The 17,243-nt window shown below is 31.7% G+C and overlaps 1 protein-coding gene across 1 annotated transcript in view; it reads right to left on the minus strand.

Annotated features, from left to right (window-relative positions):
• Positions 1–17,243, minus strand: part of CSMD3 (CUB and Sushi multiple domains 3) — a 1,221,229-nt gene that overhangs the window by 116,833 nt on the left and 1,087,153 nt on the right. Inside the window, exons 39-42 of the mRNA XM_054498903.2 lie at positions 14,283–14,401; positions 13,044–13,113; positions 7,981–8,097; positions 3,386–3,595 (exon numbers count right to left, since the gene is read on the minus strand). Coding sequence (XP_054354878.2) covers positions 3,386–3,595; positions 7,981–8,097; positions 13,044–13,113; positions 14,283–14,401 — 516 coding nt within the window. The remainder of the gene's footprint in view (positions 1–3,385; positions 3,596–7,980; positions 8,098–13,043; positions 13,114–14,282; positions 14,402–17,243) is intronic.

Below are 17,243 nucleotides of genomic sequence, written 5' to 3' on the forward strand. Positions count from 1 at the left end.
AAGAATATGTATAAGCCTAATTCGGAGCCTTTTTACAGTTTGTTTTACTAATTGTTTTTCTACAGATCACAATGTACTTCTGTTGAGTTAATTTCAAAGAAGTTAGTTTGTAAAATAAAGCACTGGAAAAAAATTTTATTTTAATATAAAATAAACTTCGTACTTCAGTTATGGGATAATTTGGGCAATGCAGTATAATTGCCTGTTTATTTGTTCATACTTCTCTTGCTCTACATTTTGTATGAGATCAAAGTTCCTGTTTGTATTATTATCATATCTCAAAGGCTTGGCTATTGCCTTTCACAGAGTAGTGTTAAATAAACATTACTAAATAAATGTTAGACCTATGAACAGGGCATATTCTCATATAATATCAATATTTGGAAATTTTTAATTAAGAAGTTCAAAATTGTATTCTAATTAGTAAAATTTAAATTGCTGAAAATCAAAGACTACTTCTCTACCAAACCGTTAAAATTTTATATTCCTGAAATAAAAAATTACATTCGAAGTTGAATAAACTATCCTGTTGTTTATTACAATATAACTCAAATTTTTAGGACTAAAGGTTTCAGAATTAATGAACAAATTCTTTAAAATGTTAAGTGCTTTTATTCTTAATGTGTCCTTTTCATTTTAATTGATATTCTACACAAAAAAAATTCTACACAAAAATATATTAGAAAGAGTTCTCATTCCAACTTAAGACAAATGTCTATTAGGAATTGATCATTAGGAGTTGGAATATATTATTCTATTAAACATACCCTTTCAATTTCTACTCCATGCTTTTTAGTTTAGTAAGTATAGAAAATAGATTTTAAGTGTTTAGGAGAAAGTTCCCATTCTAATGTTATATACAATACAGTGAGGTGGCAGAATTGGGTATGGAGGCAGGGAACCTAAGGCTGTCTAACACCGACTTCCTCAAACTAAATTGAAAGGAAAACCCTAACTTCCCACACCTAAGTAATAAAAGGACCAGAGGCAACTCCGTCTAAAAACTCCTCACCTTTTAGGCCCAGCAGATGAAAAATTGGCTGTGGGCAACCAATCAGACTGATCGTGCGCCGAGTCTTCGTTTGCATAGAAGTATAACTTTGTAACTTCACCTTAGCCTCTGATTGGTTGCAAAAAGCAATTGGTTGCTTTTTGCAACCAATCAGATATTTGCACAGGAGTGTGATCTTTGTAACTTCACTTCAGCTTCTGGTTGGCTGCTTTCAGATCAGACTGATTGTGGGCTACCACTTCATTTACATGAGGTAAGCATGAAGTGGCCAATGGGAAACTTTTAGGGGGCATTTGGACCCAAAAAGATTCTGTATCTGGGCCCTTGAGCCACTGGTCGGCCTGCTCCCACACTGGGAATGTATTTTCATTTTCAATAAATCCCTGCTTTCGTTCTTTTGTTGCTTCATTCTTTCTTTGCTCTGCTGGGCGTTTTGTCCAATTCTTTGTTCAAAAAGTCAAGAACCTGGACAACTTGGAGTCACAATTGTGTACCGGTGACAACAGGACTTACCAAACCTAATAATCTTGTCAGTAATAACATTAATTTTCAAACTGATTCCTTCAGTAGAAGGGTACTCTTAATTGTACAGTATAATTTTTCCAAATTCAGAAGGTTCTTAAAATATAACCACAAAATCAATCCAAAAATAATATTGACTCTGTGAATATATATGTTAACTATTTCTTTAAAATGCACTAGGTTAGTTACATAAATGTAACACAAAACGAAACCATTTTAAAACTCAGTGTGATTCACAAATAACATCTCCTCATCATTGTAATACATTATGGCTCATGTTAATAATATGTCAGTAACAGTGAAAAAAATTTATATATTTTACACTTTTATTATGTCAATAATGAATTGTTTTTCAAGGATATATTAACTGAAAAAATCAGAGTTAATAAAGCTCAAATTCTAGTTTTACATCATTCAAATAAGAACATTATTTTGAGAGAGAGAGGGAAAATGAGAATAGGGAAAAAACAGGTTTAGTCAGTTTTAAGGTGCATAGCAAAGAACTTGGCATAAGGCCATGTACACTTGCTAAAGTATATCACAAATATGGTTCTGAGTCTTCTAGCAGCAAAGAAGAGAAAGTCAACCAATTACCCAATTGTTTTAAAAATAATTAATTTCCTTGCAAGCACGGTTAATTCAATGTGCTGGGAGGTGATTGAAATGACTCCTATTTTATGAAAGTGATTATGTGTAATGTAGTGTTCTTACATAATGCATGCAAGTATAGTACAAATTATAATTATTTCAGATCCATGTACTTTGATGTTTAAGACCTATATCTATCTTAACTACTTTCAAATTTCCTTTTTGGTAGATACTTTAGCAAATATTTGTTGTGCTTACTGTTCTAGATGCTTATGATACTCCAATGAACAACCCAATTCCCCGTTCTTGAGGAGCTCAGATAAAAAGCATTACATAAAATCCTTCAATAATTAGGGCAGAGATGTAATAAAATTTTACATCTCTGTTATTTTGATTAAAAATTTCAGCCATTAGAAATAAACTTTATTATCTAAAATATCATCATTTTAATATTTAATTTTAACAGAATATACACATATAAGACATGAAATAATATCATAATAGCAATAGCTAAAAAGTACTGAGTAATTACTAATGATATACATCATGGAATACATCTTACATACATTTTTTAATAAAAAGTTCAATACAACTTATCTGAAAGTTAGTATAATTAACTCCATTATGCACATGAGCAAATGGAGAGCAAGGCCGAGGCCACATTAGATAGAACAGGAAGAATCAACATTTGAGACTAGCTCTACTTATGCCCAAACCCTTTACTCAAAAGAGATAAAAATCTTGCTCAAGGTCATGCAGTAGTTCTGTTTGAGAGATAGGTCTAATATAACATGATTATCAAAGTATTTATATTCTCATGATAATAGAACAAAATGAAGGAATGTCATATTAGTCTATCACTATAAAGTAAAAGAACATTTTACATAATACAACACATGAATAATACAAAACATCTTTTCAATATATTCCTTTTAATATAAAAGCAAAGATAAATCTTTGCTGTGCAGCTGGCCTTGCTTATTTGCCATGCCTTGCTTAATTTAATTGTGTATTAACTGAAGACTAATTCAATCCTGTTTCATGGTTAGGATTTTCTAAGGTCTCAGAGAGACATCATTCTCCCTGTATAGTTTCCAGAGAGTTGCATTGTTCTAAAAATCTTCCTAATTGAAGCTCACCTTGGCTTAAGTTTTTTTTTTTTTCTTTCTAAAACAGAATACAGAAAATAATTAGACTCAGTTAAAAATTTCTAATAGCTGATTTGGGGTTATGTAAATTTTCATTTTTTATTATTTCTCTTACCTTGGTATACAATATGAAACCCTTGTTTGTTTTGTGAATAGTCACTGTGAAAATATAAGCTGGTTTCATGGGTGGTGCTGAATAAGGAAGATGGTATTTGAGGACCACTAAGCCGGCCAATAACAGTACTAGTTTCTGAGGATCCACTTCTAACTTCCAAATAATCATGTATGGTTTCTGTAGAAAAATTTACAAACTGGAGATGTACACCTGAAGAAGAAAACAAACATAATGCTACTTTATTTGTTTTACCAAATTAAACATAAATATACACACACACAATGACATCAATGTACTTAGGTTTGCATTTAAGTCAAGAGGCATAATCTCAAGATCTGAGTCATGGATTTGCTGTCTGCCTAAGACAGGTAACTTTGCTCAGGTTCAAAGTAAAAGAATACTGCTCTCACATGTCCATTATTAGTTAAAAGGAAAAACATTTCATTTCATTATAATGTCACTGTATGAAAAATGATCCAAAAAAGTGGTTTTCTTATTCTTTAATACCCTTTAAATTACATAAACTAATTTTTAGAGGAAAAGGCCACTTTTGGCCTAATTTGTGTTATGGAAAAGGTCAATCTAAGGTTGAAGATAATTGCAAATTTGTAATATACTAACATAGATTCCACAATTGCATTAGAAGTTATTCATTCATAGGAGAGAAATTAACTTCTCAGAAATATAACTTGTATATAATTTAAAGGGTGCTCTTTCAGTGTTTTGCTTGTCAGAAGATAATGCAGGCTTTTATATAATAACCTTAATAAAATCTGGTGATCATTGTTATAAGTGGTCATGTTGCAATGTAATCTCAATATCTTTATAAGCATAACTAAAATATGAGACAGTGAAATGTCTCTGGGATAAAAAAATCTTAATTAAAGTATATTTGCTTAATTAATTTAACACTCAGTTTTTGTAAATTTGATGTTTTTCTTACTATTACCACTCTCTAAATTATTTATAATAAAATCTGATATTTGGTGAATGTTTTAAGTTATTTATATTTGCTATACATTATATATATTACCTGCCTCAAGTGATTTATATATGCTAACTTATTTAATTCTCACCATTTCATGAGAACAAGGAAAGTGAGTCACAGAGAAGTAAGACACATGTAAAGTTTACACAGTGATCCAGTAGGCTTGAACTGCAAACCAAGGCATTCAGACTCTTAAGCTTATGATATTAATAAACTACACTGGGGCTCCAAGTAAACGCGCATCATGTTACTAAATGATTTTTTAAACAGTCCCTTGGACAAATAAGCTTTGGAAATATTTAAAACAGAGTTTAAAATATTAAACAACTTTCTGAAAAATTAGATTAACTTTTTAGAACTTTGGACATGCTACTTTAATATGTGAAGACCCAGGATGTGCACTTTTTGTTTTAATTTTTAACTGAGCACTTTTATTACAATCATCTTTTACAAAATTATTTCATATATTCTTGAACATATGTTTCTTTACCTCTTGAAATGTATTTTTTATTTTATATATATATATATATATATATATATGGCTTAAATACATTGGACCTAATATTTGATTTAATCAAATTCAAAGAAAAGAGTGTGGTTATTAAAATGTAATCAAATATGAAAGTCTCTTATGTTTTCATTTATAAATTAGAGATATATATTCAAGTTTTAATACAGTTGGTTTTCAAAATCAAGAATTAGCCAGAAATTGAAGATCATGTTATAATGAGACTACTGAAACTATTTTTAATGATTCGTTTTAAAATAATTCATTTGGCTACATAAGCTACAGTGGCTAGTGAAAGATATGTGGAAGAGCCATACTGGTTCAAATCTGTTGTTCATTTACATCAGTATTCTATCAATGGACATGGAAGCTCACTACAACTTCGAATTTAGAGTTTCCACATTTTAGCCAAAATGATCCTAAATAGGATTTCTAAATAGAAAGTCCCCAGCAACCTTCTCTCAATAACGTCCTGCTTTCCCAAAACCTCAGGCCAGTCACACAGTGTTCAGGCATGTTTAATTTTTTTTAGCTTTCTCACCTGCATTTTTCTACTTGTCACCTTGTTTACCTAGAATTTATTTCACGCTTCCTGCAGCAGACTGACATTCTTTGCTGGACTGACTTTTACTTAACTTTTTGTTTTTACATTTCATTTAATCATTTATTTATTTTTTAGACACAGGGTTGCCCAGGATGCTCAGTGGCATGATCATAGCTCACTGTAAACTCAAACTCCAGGACTCAAGCAGTCCTTCTGCCTCAGCCTTCTGATTAGGTGGGACATACAGGCAGGCTCCACCATGTGTGGCTAATTTTTTTTTATTTATAGTACAGACAGAGCCTCACTATGTTGCCCAGGCTGCTTATTTATTTATTTATTTATTTATTTATTTATTTTTTGAGGTAGAGTCTTGCTCTGTCGCCCAGGCTGGAGTGCAGTGGCAAGATCTCCGCTCACTGCAACCTCCGCCTCCCGGGTTCAAGCAATTCTCCTGCCTCAGCCTCCAGAGTAGCTGGGACTACAGGTGCATGCCACCATGCCTGGCTAACTTTTTGTATTTTTAATAGAGATGAGGTTTCACCATGTTAGCCAGGATGGTCTCAATCTCCTGACCTTGTGATCTGCCCGCATCAGCCTCCCAAAGTGCTGGGATTACAGGCGTGAGACACCATGCCTGGCCTGGTTACTTATCTTTAAAGCTAAAGTTCAAGCATCACTCCCTCTGTCAAGACTTTACTGCATTTCCTATACTAGGCTGATGTCCATTCTAAGTACAATCCTGTGCTCTCTAGTTACACTGTATCATAATAATACATTTTACTGTCTCCTCATTATGACTGTAACTTATTTAAAGAAAAATGCAAAGTCTGCATTGCCATACATTTTATCTCCAACACTTAGCAGTATCTGGAGTATAATATACACTCAGTAAATATTTGTCAAAACTATGAGTTACCTGTTAATTTATGTAAAACATTTAAATATGCATTTATACTCTGAGGTTATAGATGCCTACTGGGTAGTGAGATACACAAGTTCAGTCCTCAATAAGTGATATAGTACAGAATTTCCTAATAACTCTAAAACCACCTGGTTTGTGCTTCAATGAGTATCTATTCATGCTAGTCTTCTGTGATTTAATGAACATGTGTACCCTCAATCAAGCACTTCTTTTAATGCATTTATAAACTCATAGGATCTGCAAAAGCTGTAAGAGAGTATATTAGTGATGTGAGGGTAAGGAGAATTTATTAAATGATATATTATGTAATGTATCAAAAATATTGGGAATTATTACATTAAAATTGGGAAGGTATTATAGTGATTTGTATTTAAACCTCATATTTTAAAATTTGTACTACTTTTTAAAAATAAAATCTAATTTACTTGAAAAGAAAATGGGATGAGTTCAATAGATTACTAGAAAATAATAACTGTACTACTTGATTACAGCAATAAGAAAAGAGTTACAAAAACAATGTACATAAAATTTAGGTTGAATTTATCATTATTATACATATCTAATTCAGGGTATAACCATACATAGTGATTGAAAAATAGTATAAGTCTGTCTATCTATATCAATCTATACATCTCTATATATAATTATAAAATGACCTTGCACACTGTTGGTGAGAATAAATATTAGTACAGACATTACAGGAAACAATATGGAGGTTCCACAGAAAAATTTAACATAGAACTACCATATGTGCCAACAATCCTACCACTGGGTATATGTGCAAAAGAATTGAAGTCAGAATCTTGAAGAGATATCTTCAATCTTGTGTTTTTGCAGCATTACTCACAATGGACAAGATATGGAATCAATCTAAGTGTCCATCATCTGATGAATGGATAAAGAAAATATAGTACATATACACAATGAAACACTATTCAGCCATAAAAACAAGGGAATTCTGTCATGTACAACAATATGGACGAACCTGGAGGGCATTATGTTAAGTGCAATTAAGTCAGGCACAGAAAGACATATCACATGATCTCACTTACATGTGGAATATGAAAAAACTGAACTCAGAAGTAGAAAGTAGAAGGGTAGTTACCAGGGTGTAAGACAGAGGGATTAAGAAAATGTTGGTTAAAGGCACAAAATTTCAGTTACACAAAAGAAGTAAATTCATTGTACAACATGGTAACTATAGTTATTAACAACATATTGTGCTCTTGAAAATTGCTAAGAGGGTTTTAAGTGTTCTCACCATAAAAAATATTAGAGGTAATGTATTAATTAACTTTATTTAGTTCTTCCAAAATGTATACATATTTCAAAATATCATGTTGTACATGATAAATATGTATAATTTTTATTTGTCAATTAAAAAATAATAAATTAGAGTAAAAAAAAAGAAAATGTCCATATACCTTCAATTATCCAAGTACTCCTAGTGAAATGTATTTGACTTAAGCAACAATTATTTAAATTTCACTCTTCAATTTACATAGTTGTATGTATTCCTAAACTAAACTGCAATTTGTGAAGATTTTATAAAGTCTTATTCAACATTGAAATTTACTTTAAGGCTACATTAATAAATATTGAAACCTCTTTCACGTGTTTTTAATACACATACCAAAACCTATGGGTAGATTTATTGTCCATGTGCAATCTAAACTGCTGGGATAGTTTCCAGGAAACCCAGGACTGAGGATCACACCACTGAAGTCTGACATAGCACCACCACACTGAGCTGCAAAATAACAGAAATCCAAAGTAAACCAGAGTAGAGGAATAATTTACTGTATTAAAAAATATATGAAAATCATTCCACGTTTTCAAGGCTCTGAGTTAAAACTGTTTGATATAAATTTGAATATTGTCAATGTTCATTCACTATACACTAGGAATTAAATATAATCAACAACAGATTTTCTAAAACAGCGTAAAAAGACAACATCCTTCTTTCCTCAGAAATAAGTGCAAAGTAAATCAATTATTGCCTAAAAGTAACAGATCATGTGCAGTCAATGTAAACGAACAAAGACATGTCCTTTGCCACAGCGGGCACTTTATTTCTCTTCCTCAAGTAGTCCTAGAAATGTTTTGAATCATCCCAAAGACGATATAATTTAGAGTAAAATCAAGCCAACCACTTCAGCTCTAAGTACTGTATTCAAGAGGAAATCATTTTCACAGCCTTCCCTCCTTTTCCTTTTTTTTTTTTTTTTTTTTTGAGATGGAGTCTCTCTCTGTCACCCAGGCTGGAGTGCAGTGGCACCATCTCGGCTCACTGCAAGCTCCGCCTCCCGGGTTCACGCCACTCTCCTGCCTCAGCCACCTGAGTAGCTGGGACTACAAGCGCCTGCCACCACGCCCGGCTAATTTTTTGTATTTTTAGTAGAGATGGGGGTTTCATTGTGTTAGCCAGGATGGTCTTGATCTCCTGACCTCGTGATCCGCCCGCCCAGGCCTCCTATCCTTTTCCTCTTTTTGTGAGAAGGCTCAATAAAGATTTTTAAGCAAAATATTGGTTTCCATGCATATGTGAGAAGTTCACATATTACACATTAGATATGGCCTTATTTTATCCTAAAAGAATCAAGACAAAAAATAGAGAAGTAAAAATAAGTAAAAAGATGCACACAAATTTGAGAATGTAGGGAGTTCGTAAATGTGCTTGTTTTGGAATCCCTATTATATGGTTTACTATCAATAAGGTAAGCAAAAGCTCTAAGACCAGAAATTTACTCAAGTTTTAAAATATAATTAGATAGAACCCTTGAGCATATATGAAAGGCAATTGCATTTTAGAAACCTATTCTTGACCGTCTAAAGCACATTTTTATCTTTTTATTGTTAGATGAAGAATCAGATTTCATGACTACAAATGAAGTTCAAAAGTTACCTATATAGAATACTTATTTGCAATCGCATCCATTTATTTCGTGCCAAGAGTAGCAACAGACAGATACTCAAATCTCAGGTTATACATTTTAAAGGCAAATTCAGTAGGAATTTTAACAATGTTTTATACAATATTCAATAAGTTTGACAACTATCTTTTGCTATGTGAACTGAATAAATTATGTGTCAAGCTGATTTTATATAATCTTGGAGTCAACCTGCATATAAACCTTTCATCAAACTTGTGATTATAATCAAACTCTAAAGATATGCCCATATGCTTTTTCATGCTTCTGAAATCTGTTAATTCACCCTTAAACCAAATCAATTTTCAATGAAGTTAGTATTTACCAATTCATTTTCCTAAATTCAATTGTTCACACATATTCATCACAAAATCTGATCATTAACGAGTTGTAAAAACAATAGTTTGGTCAATTAAAATATTTTTAAAGTTTCTGGAAATACATTTGTAGGTTTGTTTTGCTTTATTCTGAAGTTTGAGTAAAAGGCAAGGACTATCTTTTATTTTCTTGCCTTCACAATTTCAAATCTTTGAGCTGCTGATTGTCCTTCTAATTCTGTTACTTTCTATCTCTTTAGATATGAACTGGAATTCCTGTCCTCTGCATTGACGGCCCCTCCTTTCAGGGTGAAAAATACGAAAAAGAAAAGAGAATAAAGAGGTAACAACAACAGAAGACAATGACAAATCATTAGAGACATATGAAGAAGGATACCGAAGAATAAATCTGCCTTCAGCAATTTGTTCATGTCTGTTTCCTCAGTATCTCTGCAATCTCAACACTCCTATGCCTTGAATATCAATTTTGTGTGTGTCATCAGCAGCTTCATGTAGACTCTTTTGTGTCCCATTACACTCTTTTTGTTAGGGAAAACCATACCTTAGTCTTCCAAAATAAAATCAACTTCTGTTTTTTTATCTTAGTTGTCTCTAATATCTAAAATCTCACATGAATTTTCCTTCTTTCCATCAAAATATCTGACAGATTGCTTATTTTCCAGTTCACGAGGCTGTAGCCCTGTTATCTGATGACTAGTGTTTTAAGACATTCTCTGAATCAGCCTCTTGCTTTCAGCTTCTCCTTACAATATTGCTATTATTATCACTGCCAATATTTTAATACTCTATCACATGTAGTACCAGCTTATTGTTCAAAATTTATAAAATACAAAAAAAAAAAAGAGTAAAAAGGAATTTAAAATGGGCCAGGTGTGGTGGTTCATGCCTGTAATCTCAGCACATTGGTATACCGAGGCAGGCAGATCACCTGAGGTCAGGAGTTCGAGACCAGCATGACCAACATGGTGAAACCCCAACTTTACTAAAAATACAAAATTATATAATAAAACAATTTTTCTAATTTAGTTTATAATATAAATGTAAACTTAATCAAAATGATACTTTATCTACTAAAAAAGTGGTAATTTTTTAAAAAATTATTTTATTACATTTTATTTCTCTTTTGCCCTGTCTTATGGTGCTGAGAAAATTGATAATTTTTTAAGAATAATAATTGATGCAAGCAATATAGCAAGATGGGAACTGTCCTGTAATAATAGAGTGGTATTTAAATTGGTACAACCTTCTGGAGCAATTTGATAATATTTATGAAAGGTTTTAAGCAGTTCTATTCAGTGACATAATTCATCTATTTAGGAAAAATTATAAACAAGCTATTAGAGCTGTTTTCTAATTATGACATGAGATGTGTTCCTAATAAATATAAAATTATGAAGTACATAATGTGAAAAAAATAAATATGTAATTTATAATATCAAAAGATGAGAAATAAACTTTTAATGAAAAAGAAGTAACCGCACAAATTAGACAATGCTATGTGTCAAGAATCAAAATTCAAATTTTGTTTGTTTCAATTGTAGTTTTTGACATTTCAAATTTTGAAAACAATAATGAGAAATTCTTACATGTTAACATCAAAAAGAAAAACATTACTATATATATATAGTATTCCAAGCCTTTACATTAATTTGTTCACTAAACAATATATATTGGATGCCTATTTAAGATGAGAAACTTTTCAGGCACTAGCAATATGGTAATGGATGAAAGATCTAAACTCTGTGCTTTCATATTAGCAGAAAAAAACCATATTTATTTTACTCTTTGTGCTCTTTTAGATTCTCAACTTTTATACTCAATTGGATATACACATAAACACACACACACCACACAATATATTTACAATCACCATTATCTGTACATATGTAAGTGTTCAGAATTGCATTACATGTATATATATGAGGTAATTTTGAAATTGGTATAATGTGCATTTACAAATTAATCATAGTACCTTAAAAACTTCCCTTAAAAAAATCATCCAATTTAAAGTCTGAGTGTTTTCAATGTACTTTGCCAATTAAACACATCATCACTCTTAAACATTTTTCGGTACTCTTCAAAAAGAATTGTGTGCATTTTACACAGATGTTGTGGACTTAATTTTGTCCCCCCAAAATCTATATTTTGAAGTCCTAACACCTAATGTGACTGTATTTGGAGATAGGGCCTTAATGAAGGTACTCAAGGTTAAGTGAGGTCATAAGGGGAGGGTCTTAATCCAATAGGACTGGTGTCCTTTAAGAAGAGGAAGAGACACCAGGAGCGTGGGTGCACAAACCAAAGATCATGCAAGAGATACCATCTACAAGCCAACAAGTGAGGCCCTTAGAAGATATCAATCTGCTAGCACCTTGTTTTGTAACTTCTAGCTTCCAGAACTGTGAGAAAATAAATTTCTGTTGTTTAAATTACCCAATCTGGAGTGTTATGCTACGGCAACCCAAGCAGAGGAATATAATACAGGTACGGTCATTGTGCAGAGTTAAGTCACACAAGTCATGGACTTTTTTTTTTTTTTTTTTTTTTTGACTTGGGCTCTTTCTCCAACTCATAAAGAGCTATCTTCTTCCTCCATGTGTCTTAATTACACTTATTATCCAAAACTCTGTGAAAACCTTGCAGGCTGAATATGCTTGCCAATACTTTAGTCAACCCCAGTCTCACTTTTCTGAAATTCCATCATGTAGTTAATGATAAAATTTAACACTAAATTATTTAATAACAAATTCATTTATTTTATTTCTAGTACTCCAAATAGTAATTGAATGTTTTAAAGGTAGGGATTATACCTCACATTACTTTCTCATACTCTTTACAGCCCAGTATATTAATAGTTGCACACAAATACAAAAAAAAATGAGGAAGAGAAAAAAAAGCATAAATAGACGTAATTTGGAAGCAGCATTGAGTTAAAGCAAAAATGTGGGCCTGTACTTTCAAAGTACCCAAGTTTCCTTATAATACATTCCATATCTTGACTGCCTGTCACCACTAAAGACATCTCATGAGGTGCCATACTCCTTTTGTTAGACACTTTAGATTCTTTATCTATTCCGGCTCAATAGTAAGCAATAGAATATTTACTTATTTTTATGTTCAATAGATATACTGAGAAAACTCTCTAAGAATTTTTTTAAGTCTTCTTAATTTCTACAGCTTAAGTCATCCATTGATACTGAAGTTGAAGATAAATAAAAATAAAAATTTTAAATTAAAAAAAGGAAGACGTGAAATATTTTCCTCAAAAAGTCATTTCCATAAGATCTGGTAAAAGGCAAACTATATGTTTGAAAATCATGATATACAGAATGAAACTTTAAAATCTGATGAAGCTTACAAATACTTTATAGTCTTTTTTTTATATACTTTAAGTTCTAGGGTAAATACTTTATAGTCTTTTAACTTACCTAAACAAATTGGGATTGGATAATTCCATCTTCTTACAGGTCCTGGCATACATGTAATGTGAGAGTGACCCTACATAAACAAAATGATGTGGTTCAGTACACATACATAAAAAGTTTAAATTTATTGTAGCATAGTCAATTATTATTATAAAAACAAGCTTAAGTACATGGCTTTATTTTTATACACATATTTACTTATACGAAAATCTTAGCATGATTAAAGTAAGAAAGGTGATTATATACACCTATGATAAAATGTAAGATATAGCTACATGATATTGGTAGAAAAAATAATACTTCATATCATATTAGAATTGTAGTTTTAATATTTTCCTATAACAATATGTTTTACTAAGATATTGTAGTGATTATATAGGTGAAAGGGTAATATACATGGTGGTTTATAATAAATTGCTGTAACACACAAGGTGAAATAGGTTAAAGAATAATTTTAAAATTGTTTCACAAAAATATTAAAACAAGTCAAAGTATATTAACTTTTACATTGAAATATAAAGTCCTGAAAGATGTTTGTACTTCTGAGATTTACAATTTTGTGATACAACTTTAAAGACTATAAATTATTAATTTTTAATTTTGCTTTCTCTGAAGAATTTATTTATCTAATATGTGAAATTGTATTTTCCTGAACTTTTTAGCTTAATGAGTTTATTCTTTAAGGAAATTTTTATTTTATTATAAACCTGGGACCCTTGACAAAAAAAATCAAAAAACATCAATATAAATACATAAAATCAGAATATACATTGCAAATCCAGTTCCTTAGCAAAATATACTTGGAGTAAATTTTCACTAATTTGGGAAATGTATTGTTATGGAAATTTCATTCAGTGCTTTAAGTGGCATTTCCCTTTATTTTCAAATTCTAAAAATCCAAGAATTCAGTTGTCACAATCCTATGTGAATAGAGACAAAAGTAAAGATTAATTTTTACTTTAAAAGACTTTAATCTAATTAATTAAAATCAAGGAGAAAGGACTTTCCTAACTTTCCTAATTTTAACTCAAAATCAGTTTTGTTTACTTCCAAACAAAACAAATTTAGTCCATTCCAGCAATATTTCTCATGTGTATATTTTATTAACAAATTGAGCACCCTTTTGACTTCAGACACAAACCAGGATCAATGTTGTAAAACTCGTGGCTTATCAATCATTGATTTGTAAAATATTCTGAAAGAGCCATGAAAATCAAAACCACAACTTTAAAATAGACTTACCTGAAGAGAATACCCTTGATCACACTGAAAGGATACCACATCTCCAACCATATATCTGTCTCCAATTTTAATTCCACTGCTAGGAGTTTGTGGTTCAGGACAGGAATCCAAACCAATTGCTAAGAATATTTAATGATAACAATTTAAGTAACTTTCAAGTGATAAATGCTTAAGTTATGCATATTAAGTTGCTAAAATTGAATATCAGTGTCTCATCAAACTAGATACTACATTGAGACGTTGAGAACGTTCTGTGAACAAGATTTAACTGTAGATGTTAAGAATAATGCACATTTGAACACCATTATAAAGCTATACAATTTTAATTTTTATGGCACCAGTTATTAAGCTAGCTGTGTGAATATACCTAAATTGTGTTCTAACTCCAGGCTTAATTGTTTTCTACTGTGAAACAAAAGTAAAAATTTCTGAAAAGAAAATTCCTACATGAAAATTAAAAATAATTTATTATGATAATAGAATGAAATAATACTTTAAAAACATTCTTAGCAAAAACTAAAAAATTATTTGCTATTTTGTCTTCCTTGCTTAACTCTTTCTTCTTTTATTCTGAATCGGCTTTTAAATTCATGAGGTACATTTTGATGTACTTCTTATTATATGTAAAATTTTTAAAATATAGTTGCAAGTAGAACTTTTCTTTCTCTGAAGATACTATAATCAAAAAGGAGAGGCCAAGTGCAGTGGCTCACGCCTATAATCCCAGTTGGGGGGCTGAGGCGGGTGGATCACCTGCGGTCAGGAGTTTGAGACCAGCCTGGCCAACGTGGTCAAACCCCGTCTCTACTAAAAATACAAAAATTATCCAGGTGTGGTGGCAGGTGCTGTAATCCCAGCTACTTGGGAGGCTAAGGCAGGAGAATTGCTTGAACCCAGGAGGTGGAGGTTGCAGTGAGCTGAGATCTTGCCATTGCACTCCAGCCTGGGTGACACAGCGAGACTTCATCTCAAATAAAAAAAAAAAAAAAAAAAAAAGGAAAGAAAGGAGAAAAATTGGTGTCTCATTGAGACCTGAAAAGTATTATGTGCTACTTGAATTCAGTGTTTTTCTGATAAGGAGATAACAATGTTAATTCAAAACACTTTCATTATTTTTATTAGGTGAGAACTTATTTTTTATCTAGAGTAAATGAATAAGTTCCTAGAAACATGCAACCTCCCAAGATAGAATTTTTTATCTAGAGTCAATGAATAAATCCTTGCAAACACACAACCTCCCAAGATAGAATCAGTGAGAAACTGAAACCCTGAACAGACCACTGAGTTCTAAAATTAAATCAGTAAGAAAAAAACCTACCAAGCCCCAGACCAGATGGATTTGTGGCTGAATTCTACAAAACATACAAAGCTGATACCAATTTACCAAAACTTACAAAAATTCAATGAGAAGGGACTTTCCTAACTCATTCTACAAAGGCCACCATTAACCTAATACCAAAACATGGCAAAGATACAACAAAATAGAAAAATACAGGACAATATTCCTGATGAACACAGTTCCTAAAATCCTCAGCAAAATACTATCAAACCAACTCCAGTAGCATATCAAAAAGTTAATTCACCATGATGAAACAGGATTCTTCCTGGGATGCAAGGTTGTTTCAACATATGCAAATCAATACATGTGATTCACCATATAAATAGAATTAAAAATAAAAACCATAAGATCATTTCAATAGATGCAGAAAAAGCTTTCAATAAAATCCAACATCCCTTAATGATAAAAACCCTAAAGAAACTATGCATTAAAGGAACACATTTCAAAATAATAAGATCCATATATGACAAACCCACAGACAATATAATATTGAGTGGGCAAAAGCTGGGATAATTCACTTTGAGAAGAGGAACAAGAAAAGGATGTTCACGCTCACCACTTGTACTCAACATATTTCTGGAAGTCCTAGCCAGAGCAATCAGGCAAGAGAAATAAATAAAAGGTATCCAAAAAGGAAAAAAATAAGTCAAATTATCTCTCTTCACTGACAAAATGATTTTATACTTGGAAGACCATAAAGAATCTGCCAAAAGGCTCATAGAACTGATAAACAGCTTCAATAAAGTGTCAGGACATTTAATCAATGTACAAAAATTAGTAGCATTTATATACACCAACAACATCCAGGCTGACAGTCAAATTAAGAATGCAATCCCATTTACAATAGCTGCAAAACAAATAAAATACGTAGCAATACACCTTATTAAGAAGGTAAAAGATCTTTACATAGAGAACTACAAAACACTTCTGAAAGAAATCGTAGATGACAAAAACAATGGGAAAACATTCCATGCTCATGAACTGGAAGAATCAATATTGTTAAAATGGCCATATTTCCCAAACCAATCTACAGATTCAATGCTATTTCTATCAAACTACCAACATCATTTTTCACAGAACTAGGAAAAAAACTATGCTAAAATTCATATGGAACTGAAATAAAGCCAAAATAGCCAAAGTAATCCTAAACCAAAAAAAGAACAAAGCTACAGTCATCACATAGCCTACTTCAAACTATACTACAAGGCTATGGTAACCAAAACAGCATGGTACTGGTACAGAAACAGACACAACGATGGATGGAGTGGAATAGAGAACTAAGAAATAAAGCCACACATCCACAACTACTTGATTTTCATCAAAGCTGACAGAAACAAGCCATGGGGAAAGAACTCTATTTAATAAATGGTGCTAGGATAACTGGCTAGCCATATGCAGAAGAATGAAAATAGACACCTATCTCTCACATTTACAAAAACTAACTCTTGATGGATTAGATGTTTAAATGTAAGACATCAAACTTCAGGAATCCTAGAAGAATATCTAGGAAATGCCACTCTGGACATTGGCCTTGGCAATGAATTTATGACAATATCCTCAAAAGTAATTGCAACAAAAACAAAAATTGACAAGTAAGACTTAATTAAACTAAAGAGTTTCTG

The sequence above is a fragment of the Pongo pygmaeus genome, chromosome 7 (genome assembly GCF_028885625.2).
Source record: "Pongo pygmaeus isolate AG05252 chromosome 7, NHGRI_mPonPyg2-v2.0_pri, whole genome shotgun sequence".
Lineage (NCBI taxonomy): Eukaryota > Metazoa > Chordata > Mammalia > Primates > Hominidae > Pongo > Pongo pygmaeus.